This window comes from Cololabis saira, chromosome 19 (genome assembly GCF_033807715.1).
Source record: "Cololabis saira isolate AMF1-May2022 chromosome 19, fColSai1.1, whole genome shotgun sequence".
Classification (NCBI taxonomy): Eukaryota; Metazoa; Chordata; class Actinopteri; order Beloniformes; family Belonidae; genus Cololabis; species Cololabis saira.
This window is the reverse complement of record NC_084605.1, coordinates 11,246,553-11,265,235: the sequence shown is the minus strand read 5'-3', so window position 1 is coordinate 11,265,235 and position 18,683 is coordinate 11,246,553. Positions and strand designations below refer to the sequence as shown.

General features: G+C 38.8%; 1 protein-coding gene across 2 annotated transcripts; it reads left to right on the top strand.

Annotated features, from left to right (window-relative positions):
- Positions 1-206: 206 nt before the first annotated feature.
- Positions 207-18,490, top strand: eif3c (eukaryotic translation initiation factor 3, subunit C). Of its 2 annotated transcripts, none has more exons than XM_061708208.1 (23): positions 207-350; positions 1,901-2,018; positions 2,106-2,171; positions 3,427-3,616; positions 3,693-3,818; positions 3,923-3,974; positions 4,923-5,035; positions 5,134-5,261; positions 5,426-5,573; positions 5,785-5,888; positions 7,739-7,880; positions 8,628-8,753; positions 9,709-9,802; positions 10,052-10,239; positions 11,633-11,857; positions 12,733-12,924; positions 13,778-13,949; positions 14,042-14,201; positions 14,849-14,914; positions 15,131-15,218; positions 17,068-17,233; positions 17,353-17,397; positions 18,112-18,490. In XM_061708208.1, the coding sequence occupies exons 2-23, from the start codon at positions 1,921-1,923 to the stop codon at positions 18,243-18,245; spliced, it is 2,823 nt and encodes a 940-aa protein (XP_061564192.1). In that variant the 5' UTR covers positions 207-350; positions 1,901-1,920; the 3' UTR covers positions 18,246-18,490. The 2 variants fall into 2 exon arrangements, with proteins under 2 accessions (XP_061564192.1, XP_061564193.1); XM_061708209.1 differs by having other exon boundaries at positions 238-346.
- Positions 18,491-18,683: the final 193 nt, after the last annotated feature.

Genomic DNA, 18,683 nt, shown 5'->3' with positions numbered 1-18,683 from the left:
GGCTTTACAGTAGCTTCTATGTGTTGTAGATCTGGGGGTAGCTTCTATGTGTTGTGGATCTGGCTGTAGCTTCTATGTTGTAGATCTGGGGGTAGCTTCTATGTGTTGTAGATCTGGGGGTAGCTTCTATGTGTTGGGGATCTGGCTGTAGCTTCTATGTTGTAGATCTGGGGGTAGCTTCTATGTGTTGTAGATCTGGGGGTAGCTTCTATGTGTTGGGGATCTGCTTCCTCCCTCGCTAGGACCGGCCTGCTCTCGCACACGTTTTTCGTCGCCTCTCCGCAGCAAAACTGGATTTTACAGCAGAACAGACTGAATTTCATTGCAGTATTGGTTTCCAGAGGACGTAGGTGAGCACCTGGTCCGTTTAGACGCAGCTTGTCGGCTGTTTCGGTGAAAAGGCCGGTGTTTGTGTCATTTGGGCTCACATGGAGCGAGGCCTGCTGCTAACGCTTAGCTCGCCAGAGCCGCTAATCGTTGATTTAATCTTTTTCCAAAAGTGCAAATGTGAAGTGCGTTTTTCAAATGTGGCCAAAAACAGATAAAACGTGCCACATGATTCATTACAGCTTGTCCCTAAATTGAATTAACCGTTAAGGGCCATATATATGAGCTATAGCTGCACACGCTGGGCTGACGGTCAGTTTGATATTAGTCCTTTACAGAGTCTTTATCAGCCTTAAAAGTTATGTTTTCTGCGGTTTACGGTAATTTAAGTGTTGTTTCCAGTGGTTATTTTGTTCTGGCTGCTGGTTGCATCAGCCAGCTGCAACAACAGTCTGGAAACAACAACCTCGTGTGCATAATAGTAAGTTATTTAGTCTTAACCTGTAAATGAAAACGTTTTACTTCTTTTAGGTATAAGGAAACTATAAATAGTCCTTTTGGGGGATGTGATTATTTTTTGTGCATTAAATGTGTCATGTTCTACCCCATTCTACCTCGACACTTTAAAAACCCCATATTGTTCATTTCTGTCTATACTCTTTATCTGTCATCTTACGTAACTTTTTGTAAAGATTCATATCCGGCACTTTTTAATCCTCATATTGTACATTTCTGTTTATTTCTGTTATACATTTTACTTTATTCTATCTCTTAGTTTATCTCCATATATATTTGTTTGCTTTTATATTTTTTTTATATATTTTTTTTATTTTATTTTTTATTATTGCACCAATCACCACAACAGATTCCTTGTGTGTGTTGACAAACTTGGCAATAAACCCCCTTTCTGATTCTGTTTTCTGATTCTGATTATATACCAGTGGTCCTCAACCTTTTTTCAGTGATGTACCCCCTGTGAAATATTTTTTCAGCCAAGTACCCCCTAACCAGCACAAAGCACTTTTGGTTGTAAAAAAAAGACCTAAAACAGAGCACTGTGCCATCAGTAACTGATTTATTAAACATAAAAATATTGCTGCTACGCTTCAACCACGACTCCATTGTTGGTCCAAGTGATTGACAGGTGAAGCCAGGTGATTGACAGGTTAGGTGGAACCATCCTGGTGTGGGGGAGACTCTGGGGTTTTCTACTCCTGAAGATAAAATTCATTTTATGAATTTAGACTTATATTTTCCTCAATTATTTATGAAATATTTATTTTTAATGGATTTTTGCAGGGATGCTACTTTTTAAATATAAGTATATTTTAAAATCTCACGTACCCCCTGGAGTGCCTTCACGTACCCCCAGGGGTACGCGTACCCCCATTTGAGAACCACTGTTCTACCCTATATATGATGGGCACAGTTTCCCTTTTTAAAAAGGCAAAATGTGTCTCATGTACATCAGTTCTTCACATTTCATCTGAAATATTGAGCAGAATATGTTAGATGTGGATTAGCGGATGCAATTAGTTAAACCCCATTGCTCATGTTTAACTTTGTCTTGCAGATTGACAGCTCTCTTCAGCAATGTCTCGTTTCTTTGCCACCGGGTCTGACAGCGAGTCAGAGGAATCCTCATCCGCCGATGAGATCACCCCTAAAGCACCAGGGACCACTTTCAAGCAGTAAGCCCACCTTTCAAAAAGCTTTATGTAATAGATTTATTTGATTATTTTTGGTTTAATCTCACACACCTGTGTTGTTTTTTGCAGGTCTTTGCTTCTAAGTGATGATGAGGAGGACACTAAAAGGGTGGTGCGCAGCGCCAAAGATAAAAGGTTGGTGTCTTTTTAAGTTGACAAACTCTCCAGACTTGGGCCCAATCCCAATACACCCCATACTTTTCTTCACTAGCCCTACTTTCTTTCACTCGCCCTTCTTCTCTTCACTACCCCTAAAAAAGAAGGGACAGATTTTAGGGCACTTGAAATCTTCCCAGGGGCCTGTCCCAATACTCTCCCTACCCCTCGTTTTCATCCCTACTCCTAATCAGGAAGCTGATTAAAAGCTGTTTTAATTTCAGCTGTAGCGCTGTTAATATGCCACTTTATTAAGTTTTAATATTTTTTCAGGTGTAAAAGTAACCTTTAAAATCCCCAACCTGGGCTCAGTTTATCCAAATAACGCCTGTTAAGAAAGCAGCAACCGGAGTACAGGATTGATCGCCAGGTCAACCTGCGCCGTCGTCCCCTGGCAGCTCTGTTGAGAATTACTGCTGGTTGAAATAAATCATTTAGGAAGATAAATGTTGGTTTAATAGATGAAATCTGACAGTTGTAGCTACGCCTGTTAAGAAATTTGCTCCGAAAATTTCAGGATTTCTGTCTGCCGGCTCCGGAGCTGATTTATGGTTCTGCGTTAAATCAACGCAGAGCCTACGGTGTAGGGTACGGCGTACGGCGCGCGTCGCCGCGTAACCTACGCCTTAGGCTCTGCGTTGGTGTAACGCGGAACTATAAATCAGCCTTTATTCTGGCGAGGTTGCAAAAAACAGGCAAAAAAGTGATTATGTACATTCACTGAGTGAATATTATGACAGTAAAATATATATTTCTCGCTAGAAATGTAATCAAAACTCATTTTTATGCAGAAACTAACTCAAAATATTGATTTTATTCACTAAAAAATAAGAAATGTCCGCCATGTTTTTTTTGTGGATTCAGTCCGCAAATGACGACGAAAGGCATTCTGGGAAATTTTTCTGGCCCTCTGTCGGCGAGTCAGCATCTGAAATCCCTAGCTTTTAAGGGCTAAATTCATACCCCCTACCCCTCGTTATGCCCACTACCCCTACATGCAAAGAGGAATTGGGACACCACTACCCTCATGGGAATGCGCAAAATTTAGGGGTAGGGCTGAAAAGTAGGGGTAGGGGGAGTATTGGGATTGGCCCTTAATCTAGGAAATGAAGAAAATTGCAGTTCCTCAACTGACCATTAGGGGTAGGGATGAAAACGAGGGGTAGGGGGAGTATTGGCACAGGGCCTTAAGTTTGTCAAATTTGGTGTGATTTTCTTCCCATTTACATTTCAGGTTTGAGGAGTTAACCAACTTCATTAAGACTATTCGCAATGCTATGAAGATCCGTGACATGGCCAAATGTTTGGAAGAATTTGAGCAGTTATGTCGAGCTTTCATAAAAAGCAAGAACATTGTAGACAAAGAGGGCATTCCTCCCTTCTATATTCGACTCTTGGCCGACTTGGAGGACTATCTGAACCAGGTGAGTGTCAAGCCTTCAAGCACAACTTGATTTTTGCTTTTCTTACAGCATGTGAGTAACATTATTTTACTTACAGCTTTGGGAGGATAAAGAGGGCAAGAAGAAAATGAACAAAAATAATGCAAAAGCCCTGAGCACACTGCGTCAGAAGATCCGCAAGTACAACAGAGATTATGAAACAGAAATCGCTGCATACAAGGAGGTAATTCGCGAAGCTTTCTCACCGTTTTACTGTACTTCAGAACTGAAAACAAAGATGTATGTATGAGAATGTGGGAAGAGAAATGGTCATCTCTTTCCTCATAGAACCCTCAGGAGTCTGCAGATGAAGAGGAGGAGAAGGAAATGGACGATTCTGGTAAAACCTGCTGCTTTTGCATGTTTTCATTTCTTAATAACTCAAGAAACATTTTAGGAACAAATTTATATCTAAAACAGATTAGATCAACCATAGTAACAGTTGTACACTCTTAAAACAATAGTTTTTGCCTAGTACATTGGCCAACTATTATCATTATTTGTTCTGCTTTAAATAGATAACAATACATGTATTATCTCAAGGAAAAGAATAAAATCTAAAGAAGATAAAAGAATTCTTTTAAAAAAAAAAGTTGTTTTTTTACACCAAGTGTGATTAAAAAAAAAAAAAAAAAACTTTCACGTTACAAAGGGCAATAGTTTACTTCTTAAGTTATCACAAATAGTTGATTAGTTAGAAATGTTATATCAGGTATTGAATTCAGCATGTGGGTAAAAACAGATTTTTTTTCAACAACTGGGCTGTAACTGTTTAGAAATACGAAACACCAGACAGTTGAAAAAACAGTGTCTATTTGGGGAAAATGTTTTAAGAAAACGGATTTTTCACCGTAAAAAAAAAAGGAAAAAAAAAAGAAATGTATTCACCTTTAATTACAAACTGCTACATTGTGAATTTCTCTGCATCATAAGACAACTCTTGGGAGGGTGGGAACCTTGCATGATGTTGAAAGTTTGATGGAAACATGGCGGTGGCATACCATAATAATGCAGATTTAAATGAAAATTTTCAATTTAAACATTGGCATAAACTACTTACTCAAATTATTGATGTAATCAGTAAAGTTCCCAGCCCTGGTCACTAGAATTTTGCACACTCCAAATATACTTTCCCACTTTTTTACTGCATCACAACCCGTCATTCAGCGTTACATTTTGTTGGAAACGTTCTGATTCTATAAGTAAACATGAGAATTTTAAGGAATAATAATGTTAATACCAGTTAAGTTCAAGCACTGTCTTAAACCCCCTCCCTTTGTTTGTCAAGGCTCCTCATCTGACAGTGATGGTGAAACAGGTGATGTCAAGTCCTTTTTAAAGAAAAAACCTGACGGCCCTTCAGAAGCCAGCAAGTTCCTCAAGTCTGCCAAGGGATCTGGGGTAAGATGACATGATGGATTATTATATGTAGTTTGGTTACACCTAAGCTTAATGAGATGCCTGAGCTAAAATGCAGAGCTTTCTCCTCCTTCCAACAGGATGAGTCCTCTTCTAGTGATGATGACGATGATGAAGACTGGGGTGGAGAGACTGAAGAAAGTGGCAGTGAGAGTTCGGATGATGATGAGGACAAAGGCAAATCCCTGGCCACAGTCTTCCTCAAGAGGCATGTCTAGTCTCTTATTGTGAATCTCGGTGCAAGACATTTTTATTGTTTTGTGTTTTTATTTTTGAAACAAGGAAATTTGATTTATTGATAAGAAATGTGATTATTTGCAGCCCTGTACTCCATAAATATTTGCATATAATGTAAAATGTAAATGTCCTCAGGGCCCCCGGTACCGAAAAAAGTGATAAGAAACTGGCCAAAAAGAAGAAGCTCAAAAAGAAAGAGCGCATTGAGGAGGAGGGTGAGGAGGAAGGAGAAGAGGTTGAAGGAGGCTGGGAGAAGGTTAAGGGAGGTGCCCCTCTTGTCAAGGTAAGTAAGGAATTGTAAATCAAATCTACCATGATGTTTAAACAATAGCTGACAATTAATTTATAATATTTATAAGCTTAATGCAAACAATCAATTTAATTCCTTGAGGAAATATGAATTGGATCAAACAGGCTTCTGAAAAGAAGCTATCACATGATTTGACAACAGAGAGAAACATGCATGCTTCTTTGTGGTGCCGTCCATCCATCAGGAGAAGCCCAAGATGTTTGCTAAAGGCACCGAGATCAACACAGTGGTGGTGGTGAAGAAACTGCATGAGATCCTGCAAGCAAGAGGCAAAAAGGGCACAGACAGGTAACGCAGCATCATTCACTAACATGATTAGCAACAAACTTTGTGATTATGTCCAAACAAGTCGCCTAAAGCTGGGCATACACTGCGATATTTTAAATCGTTTGAGACAGTCCCATCTCACACTGCACGACTAGATTGCTGAGTTCAAAAGTTCACAGCCCACGATTTATGGTCTCACACTGTACGACCCGATGCTCGGATGCTCCGTCTGCTCACACTATACGATCATAATCCTCCCGTCGGACCTCTGTGTACTGGAACTCGAGGCCGGTTTTGGGGCAGGGGTGGGCTGTGCTCACCCAAACGTGCGTCCTGCCCACCCAATCAAAGGTTATGGGGATCCTTTATTTTTTTATAATTTTATTTTTTTATATATATATATTTAAAAAAATGCCAAAATATCTGTACCGTTTCTGAATGGGTGGGCAGTGCGCATCATTTTTAGACACAACAATGAATGCATACCGCAAAAGTTGTGTCTCGGTCTCGCAGCAAAATGAACACTTCTTTGTGTTCAGAACAGCGCAGAGCGCACACTAAAGGCTGATTTATGGTTCCGTGTTACACCAACGCAGAGCCTACGGCGTAGGGTACGCGGCGACGCGCACCGTACGTGGGAAATACGGTATTTTTTTCTGCTATTAAAATATGATTTGTAATGTGAATTTGCAACACTTTAAACTACAAATAATAGTTTTTGATGTGACATCAGAGATTGTGCATGCTCTCTGCGAAAGGATGAGGCAAATCGGGTCGTAGCTGCTTCAACTGTGCGATTCCTTCACGAGGAGCGACCAGGATTTCAAACACGCTTGATTTTCTTGCGAGCACACGATTTGTGATCGGGAGCTCGTCGTGAGGTGTTAATCTCTTGTCGTTACCCCACGTATACTGCACGAGGCACGAGCAACGATTGGGTCGAAATCCGTCCCGATCCAAAAAATAGTCGCACGACTGGAAAATCGTCTCAAAACGAGCCGATAATCGCACAGTGTATGCCCGGCTTAAAGAAGCAAGAAGCAAAGTAAACAAATTCTTCCCGTGTTTTTTCCTTGCACCTGAAGAAAGAAAGAAAGAAATTTTATAGAAAATGTTTGTTATTAAGAAAGATGTCTAGGCTTTGGCATATATTTGTAGTTGGACCACACCTTCCCATATGTTCACATACACATCCAGCCGGGAAGTGAGCGCCTCTGTACAGGCGTTGTGTGTGTAATACTGGAAGTCTCTACTTGGGAGCACTGACATTGACCCACACTAGCACCTCTAGAACTCACGTAAATATTACATCTCGCGTCTATTTTGCATATTTTCATAAGGGGGTACACAATCAGCGTGCCAAACGAACGCATGGTACCATTGCAGCCATATTCTGTTGTTTTTATTTTTGTCTGTATTATTTAATGCCCTGGTGCAGCCATGGATTAGCAAGTAAAATAGCGTATGTTCCAACCAGGTGATGGGCAGTTCAGTTCCCAGGCTTGCCGCTTACTGACATGTCTTTAGGCAAGATATTGAATCTCCCCCCATATTGCCCTTGGTTTGTGGTTGTAGAAAAGAAACAAAGTAACTGTTTATGATATAAAGAGTGCATATACATCCTGAGAAACCGTACCGGTAATTCCATCTACATATTTCCCAGTACTACTCCAATTCCTTGTTTAATTCAGATCAAAAGAATGCTGCGATATCAGTAAAAATGACTGTCAGTCCCAAACATGGGTTGTGTACGTAGTTAATAGATAGATCTACAAATCCCGCTTAAAGAGGACCATCACAAGCGTGAACATTTACTTTTACCCTCTGATCTCATTCTCACTTCTCTACTTCTCTTCCTCCTCCGTTAACAGGGCTGCCCAGATTGAACTACTTCACGCTCTGGCAGCTATTTCTGCTGAGCATAACTTGGGTCAAGGTATCCTGGTCAAGATTAAGATCAACATTATCGCCTCCTTGTACGACTACAATCCCAATTTGGCAGCCTTCATGAAGGTGAGAGACACAGACGTCTGTTAATTAATAAATATATATATATATATATATATATATATATATATATATAGTGATGCACCGAAATGAAAATTTGTGACCGAAAACGAAATAATAAACACTTGGCCGAATACCGAACATTATTCTTCGCAGTTTTTCATTTATTTTGCCAATTTTTTCACCATTGCATAAATCAAATAAATTTGATTTAGGCATGCTTTTCAAAGAAAAAAATCTTTTACAAAATCACAAGGTAGAAAATATTTATTGAACATAAAAAACTGAAAAAAAAATTTATTTCCCAACATTATATTGTTTTGGTTCCACCTCCTGGTGAATGTTAGGTAAAATTCTTATGTGGTTACCTTTTGGTTGGCCAACGATTTATGTTTGTGGTGCGCAACCGTTCCGGGAGCGGCCAGTCTATTTCCTTATATTACAACGCCGTTATTAATTGTTCGGTTTTTTTCCCACTTATTCCACCGAACACCGAAAGTGTTTTTTTGCCATTTTCGGCCGAACAATTTCGGTTAACGAACAATCGGTGCATCACTAAATATATATCTTATTTGAACTTGTTAAAGCTTGAAACACAAGTTAAATGTTTTGATCAAAATAAGGATGAATTCATTGACAATCCCTCAGTCATCCTGGTAGAGAGATTTGAAAGAGTAAAAATACTTGAATAAATTATATAATTTAAAATGTCTCAGTTTGGACTGAAGTCTTTTCAATATTGTTTCCTTTTAGGCTGACATGTGGAAGAAGTGCCTGGAATGTATTGATGAGCTGCTGGACATCCTGTTTGAGAACAGTAACATCTTCATTGGGGAGAACATTGCTGAGGACAGTGAGATGTTAGCTGTCTCTGACCAGGTGACTTTTCTTTTTTCCCCTTACTGATTTTATATTTGTCATTGGGCAGTTTGAATGAGGAAACTGCAGAGTGAAAGCAGGAAAAGGAGCTCAAACAACCTCAGCACTGTCTAGCTCAGGGGTCGGCAACCCACGGCTCTAGAGCCGCATGCGGCTCTTTAGCGCCGCCCTAGTGGCTCCTGGAGCTTTTTCAAAAATGTTTGACCTTTTTTTTCCTTGTTTTTCTTTTTTTATCTTTTTTTCTTTTTTTTCTCCTTTTTTTTCTTTTTTGCTCTTTCTTTTGTCTTCTTTTTTCTTATTTTCCTTTTTTCTTCTCTTTCCTTTTTTTCTCTTTTTTTTTCCTTTTTTTCTTTTTTCCTTTTTTTCTCTTTTTTCTTCCTTTTTCCTTTTTTAATCTCAACATTTTGACTTTTTTCTCTCAAAGTTTTGACTTTTTGCTCGACATTTCGACTTTTTGCTCGACATTTCGACTTTTCTCTCGACATTTCGACTTTTCTCTCAACATTTCGACTTTTTTCTTGCGATTGTACTTCAACATTAATCTCGACATTTCCACTTTTTTCTCAACATTTTGACTTTTTTCTCGACATTTCCACTTTTTTCTCGAAGTGCATAATGAAAAAAAAATCTTCCCCCAGTTCTAACTAATATAGAAACATGCAGCATGTGTTGCCTTCATTCTAAGGCTTATACAAGTCTTTTCATTTTTTGCGGCTCCAGACATATTTTTTTTTTGTGTTTTTGGTCCAATACGGCTCTTTCAACATTTTGGGTTGCCGACCCCTGGTCTAGCTGATACATTTTCTTTTCATTTCTGAATGCAGTGTTATTTGTTCATGCCTTGAGCATCCTTGAAACAATATTAAAAACTCATGTCTGTTGTGAGACAATAGCCAGGGGATTACATTTAGTGAGGAAAAAGGAAAAAAAGAGTAACTGTTGTGCACATTTTCAGCCCTTCAGGGTGCGTGGATGTGTCTTAACGCTGGTAGAAAGGATGGATGAAGAATTCACCAAGATCATGCAAAACACCGATCCTCATTCACAAGGTAGGTGGTTTAAAACTGACCCAACTGGATTATTTCCTCGTTGTATTTAACTGTTAAGATGTATAAACTTCAATCAAGTTTGGACACACCTACCCATTCGTCAAAACATTTGAGTGGGGGTGTATATAATCACTGTAATATAATTTCTTTAAAATTCATGGATGAAATTAGTATTTGCAGCATAAATGGAAATTTCTACGCACATCTCATGCAGCTATGGATCTTTTTGGCTCCTGTTTTTCATCACAGAATATGTTGACAATTTGAAAGACGAGGGGCGAGTTTGTGGCCTTGTTGACCGTCTGCTCAACTACTTGGAGAACAAAGGCAGCACAGAAGAGATCTGCCGTGTCTACCTGCGCAGAATCATGCACACCTACTACAAGTTTGACTACAAAGCTCACAGGCGCAGTCTTGGCCTCCAGGGAGAAACCAAGGTGAGAGGAGTGTTGAAGGGATGCAGCCTGTGTGGTGGAGTAAATGCAACTAAAGGAACTTTCTTGTTTTGACTGCTTTTTATTTGCAGTTTATTTTATCAGCAGTTTATTTATGAAAATAGACTTCTTTGAACACGAATTAAAAAAAAATAGTCAGGTTTGGTATATATCTGTCTAGGGCTGCAACTAACGACTATTTTAATAGTCGACTACTCACCGACTATTGAAACGATTAGTCGACTAATCGGATAATTAGTAATTTTTTCTTAAATTTAGTATGTTGCTTTAATTATGTGACAAATGATAATAAACACGAGAAAGATGGGTACTTCAATGAAAAATACAGGACTTGTCTATTGTGATAAAGTCCTTTATTTTCTGTAATGCAAAAATGTCATACATTCTGGATTCATTACAAATCAACTGAAATATTGCAAGCCTTTTATTATTTTAATATTGCTGATTATGGTTTACAGTTTAAGAAAACTCAAATATCCTATCTCAAAAAATTAGAATATTCTGGGAATCTTAAACTGTAAGCCATAATCGGCAATATTAAAATAATAAAAGGCTTGCAATATTTCAGTTGATTTGTAATAAATCCAGAATGTATGACATTTTTGTTGTTTTAATTGCATTTCAGAAAATAAAGAAATAAAGAACACAATATTCTAATTTTCTGAGACAGTCCTGTAGATATTTTAATCAACTTTGCCGCTGTTCATACAAAAAGTTAAGAAAATGTCCTATTTAAAACCAAGGACAGGCAGTGATCAGTCAGACATAAATCCATGAATAAATAAATATCTATCCATTATTTTTCATTTTTAAGAACAGCCAAATGTGTTATAAAAAATAAAATAAAACGTCTCATATTTTTTCTGTATTAAGTGGGTGAAATCGGTTCTGGATGGCAGGACGTTCTCTGGGTTGAACTGGTGTATCATTTGTTGAAACCGTCACCCAGACCCGACGTGCTTTTTCTTCAAATGCTTGTTCATTACCAACGTGCTCCCGCGATAAGCAAGGTCTGCTTTGCAAACCTTGCAAGTCATCTTTTTATTTACCGTATCGAGGCTAAAAGGCTCCAAAACTTTAGAAATTTTGTTACATGCAGCTGCTACAGGACGGGACGCCGTCATTATTGTTTACCCGCTACCACTCGGCAGAGACGCTATCGCGCATACTCGACTCTTGGCAGAGAACGTATTGAAGTGAGATGCCTCACTCCGTTGGAAAAACACGTCTGTCGACAATGGAATTCATTGTCGACAATTTTGATTATCGATTTTTGTCGACAACGTCGAGAATCGTTGCATCCCTATATTTGTCTTCTCTTGAACTGTGCAGCTTTTTTTCTTGAGATACTGAATTCCATGTGCGTGCGGTTTAGTCTGAGCAGGACCAGGAGGAGAGCGAGGGGGAGGACAGTGCTCTGATCATGGACCGGCTCTGCAAGTTCATTTATGCCAAAGATCGGACTGACCGTATCCGTACCTGCGCCATCCTGTGCCACATCTACCACCACGCCCTCCATTCTCGCTGGTACCAGGCCCGGGACCTGATGCTGATGAGCCACTTGCAGGACAACATCCAGCATTCTGATCCACCTGTGCAGGTTGGTTAACTCAAAAGTACACCAAACATATGTAGGTACTAGGGCTGGGGATCGATTCAAATATCAAGAATCGATTCGATTCCGATTCTTAAGATTCAGAATCGATTATCAAGATTTGATCCGATTCGATTCCGATATTGATTTGGGTTAGTGTTATTAAAACTGTTTTTTGAGCTGTTGCAGGAATTATATGACTAGTTATGCAAAATATTACTACTAGTATTGAGATTCAACAGCAAGTATTGGCAGCTAATGATGCTGTAAGGACCAATCAGCTCCCAGAATGCTGATAGAACTGCTTTCAGAAACATCGTGGGACAGAATTACCAAACAGATCCAGCGCAGCGAACAGAGAGGGATGAAATCGGTTTTATTTTTTCCCACATTCCGTTTTTATTTGTTCCATTTTCGGTTTATTTGGTTTTTAATTTTTGAGCATTTGGTTTTTAGCATTTTTTGCAAATGTAACCCCAAGACAGTATATAAAGTAATGAAATATAGACAATTTATGCAATTATAACCTAACACTTTAATGTTTTCATACCTTTAAACATATTTAAAGGCAAAAACATGGCACCAGTTATTCTCGTGTCCAACAAAGAATTCCTTTTTTGGGGATAAACAAAAAAATAACCAAAAGTTGTAATGTAATGATGAAAAAAAAAAATACATAAATAAATAAAAGAAAAAAAAATCGATCTTTAGACATATGAATCGATTTTTAGGAATTAATATGAGAATCGATTTAGACTTGGGAAATCGATTTTTTCAACACATGCCTAGTAGGTACTATATTTTAAGACTCCTAAATTAGAATAGCAAGCACCCGTTTTTATGTTGTCCCCACCTCATGTTGTTTTATTTTACTCCTCCAGATCCTGTATAACAGAACGATGGTCCAGCTTGGCATTTGCGCTTTTAGGCAAGGTATGATTAAAGACGCCCACAATGCACTGCTCGACATCCAGTCATCAGGTCGTGCCAAGGAGCTTCTGGGTCAGGGTTTGCTCATGAGGAACATGCAGGAGAGGAATGCTGAGCAAGAGAAGATTGAAAAGAGACGACAAGTAAGTCCATCATGTTAATTTCTTTTGTTGATGGTCTGCGTAGTTTAATCTAGATTTGTAACATAAATAAATGGTCTTTTCTGCTTATCGAGGGTCGAGGGATTGAATTCCATAAGATTTCTTTACATTAATTTGCCCCAGAGTAAATTCCTTAAAACCTTTGTTTCCCCTGTTTTTTCGTGATCTTGCCTCTTTGACTGATATGTTTTAGTAATTTGATGGAAGCCATACAATCTGGCAACCATTGAAGGTTTATGTAGGTTCTTCAAAGAAAAGGAAAATGTGAAACGTATTAAACTGATGGCAGATAGAGAATAGTACGACGGAGTATTAAGGCCAAACTAAGACAAAAAAAATGGAAATTACGAGAATAAAGTCATAATATTACGAGAATAGAGTCGTAATATTTTGAGAATAAAGTCGTAATATTAAATATATTATATATAAATATAACTTCAGAAGTTAGTCAATATTCCTTGTTTTAACACAGGGAGAAGACTGCTCTTAGAGTTAAATTATATTCTCATAATATTACAACTTTATTCTCATAATATTACGACTTTATTCTCATAATATTACGACTTTATTCTCATAATATTACGACTTTATTCTATTACGACTTTATTCTCGCAACATTAGGACTTTATTCTCATTATATTATGACTTTATTCTCGTAATTTTCTTTTTTTTTTGTCTTAGTTTGGCCCTAATACTCCGTCGTAGAATAGGGGGAAACGTTGATGGCATTTCACTTCATTTTAATGTTGTGTTCAAACAAACCACTGCTTTCCATAAAGTGAACAGACTTTATTGTGGTACAGAACTTCATCATAATGTTTGGGCTCCATCATAGGTTCCTTTCCACATGCATATCAACCTGGAGCTGCTGGAGTGTGTGTACCTGGTGTCAGCTATGCTGTTGGAAATCCCCTACATGGCTGCTCATGAATTTGACGCCCGTCGCAGGATGATCAGCAAGCAGTTCCATCACCAGCTCAGGGTTGGGGAGAGACAGCCGCTGCTGGGTATAAAACAAGCTAACTGAACTCTAAAGAACACAACGTTTTAATTCACAAAGACATTCGTGAGCATAACTGTTCCTCTGTTTGATCTTCAGGACCCCCCGAGAGCATGAGGGAGCATGTGGTGGCAGCCAGCAAAGCCATGAAGATGGGAGACTGGCGAACCTGCCACTCATTCATCATCAACGAGAAGATGAACAGTAAAGTCTGGGACTTGTTTCCTGAGGCCCAACGAGTGCGTGAGATGCTCGTCAGGTAACTTCTGTCTTACTTTCTTGCTGTTGAACCTTAATCCCAGTTAATGTTGCTGTTGGGGTTTATGTGTGTTTTTAATTAGTGATGCACCGAAATGAAAATTTGTGTCCGAAAATAATAATAAACACTTGGCCGAATACCGAACAATACCGAACATGGTTCTTCGCAGTTTTTCATTTATTTTGCCAATTTTTTCACGATTGCATAAATCAAATAAATTGGATTTAGGCATGCTTTTCAAAGAAAAAAAATCTTTTACAAAATTACAAGGTAGAAAATATTTATTGAACATAAAAAACTGAACATTTTTTAATTTCCCAGCATTATGTTGTTTTGGTTCCACCTCCTGGTGAATGTTAGGTAAAATTCTTATGTGGTTACTTTTTGGTTGGCCAACGATTTATGTTTGTGGTGCAACCGTTACAGGAGCGGCCAGTCTATTTCCTTATATTACTACGCCGTTATTAATTGTTCGCTTTTTTTCCCACTTATTCCACCGAACACCGAAAGTGTTTTTTTTGCCATTTTCGGCCAAACAATTTTGGTTACCGAACAATCGGTGTATCACTAATTTTAATAATTTAGGTTTTTATGTTTTTCATAATGCCTCCAGTTTTATGATACCGATGTCATTTTTTTTTTAATAGGAAAATCCAGGAGGAGTCACTGAGGACTTATCTGTTCACATACAGCAGCGTATATGACTCCATCAGGTCAGTAGAAGTTTTGATATTTTATATATTTTTGGTTTGTGGATTGGTTCACCTTCAAGCTGAAGTTATAGTTTGTATCTGCAGATTAGAAATAATTATTTTCAATCCCTTTGCAGTCCAGAAAGCATGAAACTAAAGCTTGGCTTCAGTTAATCTAAATATGAGGATTTAACTTGGAAAAACATGGTGGTGAAACAATTTTTCTGTGATCCTCAGCATGGAGACACTATCTGAGATGTTTCAGCTGGAAATCCCAACAGTTCACAGCATTATCAGCAAAATGATCATCAATGAGGAACTTATGGTAGGTTTTAAGGTTTCTCTTTTCAGTTTGAGTGGATATTGATTAGTAAACATCAGCATTGTACATGATCTAATTTCTGTTAGATCTTTACATGTTCTTTTATATGTTTTTTAGGGGTGTAACAATATATCTTGCCACGAAATTTCGCGATACAAAAACGTCACGAAACGTGTCGTGGAGGTGGCAAAAAGTGTATCGCGATATTGGGTTATTAATATTAATCTATTGTGTTGACTAGTAACGCGCATCCGACCGCGCCTCGACCCGCGGACCAAAATCTTACTCCGCTCAGAAGAAACTAGTACCGGTCTCAATCATGGGACTCTTGAGCCGCTTTTGCACTAGTATCGCTTCTCCTCGGTTCTACCCGCTACGGCCCCATTTTGCGCTTTCGCACTAGGGCTGAGACAGGTAGAGCCGCTCCAAGTCGATACCTTTTTCTGTAACCATTTCAGCGAGGTTCTATAGCGGGCTGAGCCGGGACTATTTCTGACGTCACCACCCTCCTCGCTACCGATTGGTCGGGGGGCGGGGCCGTCAGACGTTTGAATTAGGAAGCGGGAGTCAGAGCGAGAGCGACCCGCGGCTCGCGGTGATTTTATTATAAAGCGCAAAACGTCTGTTTGGTGATCCAACTCTGAGGTGCAGATGTTCATAAACCTGGTGGCTGACGAGAGAATTAAAAAAGGGATGTAGACGGGCTGTTTTACTCTCAGCCGCTCGCGGCTCCAGCTGATTTCTCATCAGCGCCGACATGAACAAAGCGGTTGCGCAATCGAGTACGTCACAGTAGCTTCACCCCAACCTGCCCACTTCTCCCCTGGCTGTGCGAAAACACACGGGTGGAGCCGTGTCAAGCCGCGCAGAGCCGAGCCGAGCCGGGCTGAAGTGAGACTAGTGCAAAAGTGCCATTGGGGGGGTTTTGAGCTCTGAACTTTTAAGTCTGGTGTGGAGTTAAGCCTTACCTTATCAAATTAAACCTTTTTGGGGTCGTGAGTAGGATAAACACGGGGAAACTTCTGCTGAGTTCCAGTGTACTTTAATGTCCGCTCAACAGTGTAGGATTTTAGAACATCAACAGCACCTAGTGCCGTACTGTGGCATATCACTCCGCCCAATCTAAAACATACTAATTACTACAGATAAACTGACTAGTGTCATTATAGTCCCTGATTTACAGAATATAAAGAATATATTTATAAAATAATGAACCCTGAATTACCAAAATAACCTTAACAAAAATAAATCTCCTCTTACACTTATAAGGTGAGCATGAATCAATCTGTTTTATGATGTAAAATTGTATGTATTTATTTACTTTTATTTATTTATTTAATTTTAGTTGTTAAATTTCTGGAAAAGAAAAAAGTCAAATCATACATGAGAGAAACTATTCCGTTTGTGGCAAAATATTTTTACTTGTATGAAACTGAAAATGCATAATGCAAACCTGACATTTACTTTTAGTTCAGTTTGTGGAAAATGGTTGGCCTGGCTTTCTCTTTAAAACTTAAACAGTTATAAAGCATTACAAAAAATGGTTGGCCTGGCTTTCTCTTTAAAACTTAAACAGTAAAGCATTACAAACTGTAACAATAGGGCAAACACACAGCATTGTTTTGTATTTTGTGTCTTTCAAATAAAAGACATTTTTTTCCAGTCATATGTTCCTCATGTAAGGTTGTTAAAAAAATACTGCTATAATATCGTATTGTATCGTTATCGTGACCTCAATATCGTGTATCGTACCTTATCGTGAGATTAGTGTATCGTTACACCCCTAATGTTTTTACACATTTTTCAGTGTCTATGGAAAATCCTCTAAATGCTTCTGTACTGTTCCTAACAGGCCTCACTGGACCAGCCCACACAGACGGTGGTGATGCACCGTACGGAGCCCACCTCTCTGCAGAACATGGCTCTGCAGCTGGCAGAGAAACTGGGCAACTTGGTGGAGAATAATGAGCGCGTCTTTGACCTCAAACAGGGTGTTTATGGAGGTTACTTCAACAGAGGTGAGCATAGACGGCATTACTCACCATATTTAAAGGCCTTTCAAATGATCAAATTCTATTACTTCTAAATTACCTCCATTGCTGTTTTGGAAACTAACTGGAATCCCTTTGCATTACAGATCAGAAAGGTGGCTACCAACAAAATAAGTCCTACGGGGGTAGAGGTATGTTTAAGCCATTTTTTTTTTTTCTAAAGGAAATCAAAATTCTAGTTCAGGGGTCGGCTCTAGAGCCGCATGCGGCTCTTTAGCGCCGCCCTAGTGGCTCCCTGGAGCTTTTTTTCAAAAATGTTTGACCTTTTTTTTCCTCTATTTTCTCTTTTTTCTCTTTTTTTCTTCCTTTTTCCTTTCTTTTTTAATCTCGACATTTCAACTTTTTTCTCAACATTTCGACTTTTTTCTCGAAATTTTGACTTTTTTCTTGACATTTCCACTTTTTTTCTCAACATTTCCACTTTTTTTCTCAACATTTCCACTTTTTTCTCAACATTTCCACTTTTTTCTCGAGATTGTACTTCAACATTAATTTCGACATTTCAACTTTTTTCTCGACATTTCGACTTTTTTCTCAACATTTCGCCTTTCGCCATTTGCCTTCATTCTAAGGCTTATACAAGACTTTTCATTTTTTGCGGCTCCAGACATATTTGTTTTTTATGTTTTTGGTCCATATTGGCTCTTTCAACATTTTGGGTTGCCGACCCCTGTTCTAGTTCATTTAAATTTTCGTTAATGATGTGGGTTGCTTGTTGAGGTTATTTTTGAGTTGTGGCATTGTGAATTGTATTAAAACGCTGAGACAATATTTGCTTTTTGACCTCTGACTAAACACTTGGTGGATATGTCTAAATGATTGTTTTTCTTTTTGCACGGCAACAGATAAAGGCTCTTACCAGCAGAACAAGGGAGGCTACCAGGGCGGCTACCAAGGAGGCTACCAAGGAGGCTACCAGGGGGGCTACCAGCGAGGTGGCTACAGAAATCAAAACCAGGGCAGAGACTACAGGGACTGAAATGTGGGTTTCAGTCTTGACGCTTGTAGTTTTCATTCCAACAGCCTGGGTTCTGCACTCGGCCCCGTTCTGCTTTCCCTCATCAAAACTCTTTTCAGCTGATCCTGAATCAACTGTCTGTCTAAACATGAAGATTTTCATCATTCTCAACAGAAATGAAAGGCATTGCTGTGTGACATGACAGTCAACAACATACTTGTCATGTCTTATTGAGTCACACCTAATAAATAGTAATAAGCCTTTGATCATGAGTTGTCATTTGTCTTGAAAGTAAACCCTTTTCAGTTCTAAATGTTTCTATATTGGGACCAATGTTTGAAATAATATTCAGTCCTTCCTTACTAGGTCCTAAATTTACCCTGAAAAAATGAATTTGTACAAAAGTTTTTTTTTAAACATTGTTTCAAGAAAATTAGTCTCTTTGTCTAGTGGCTAGGG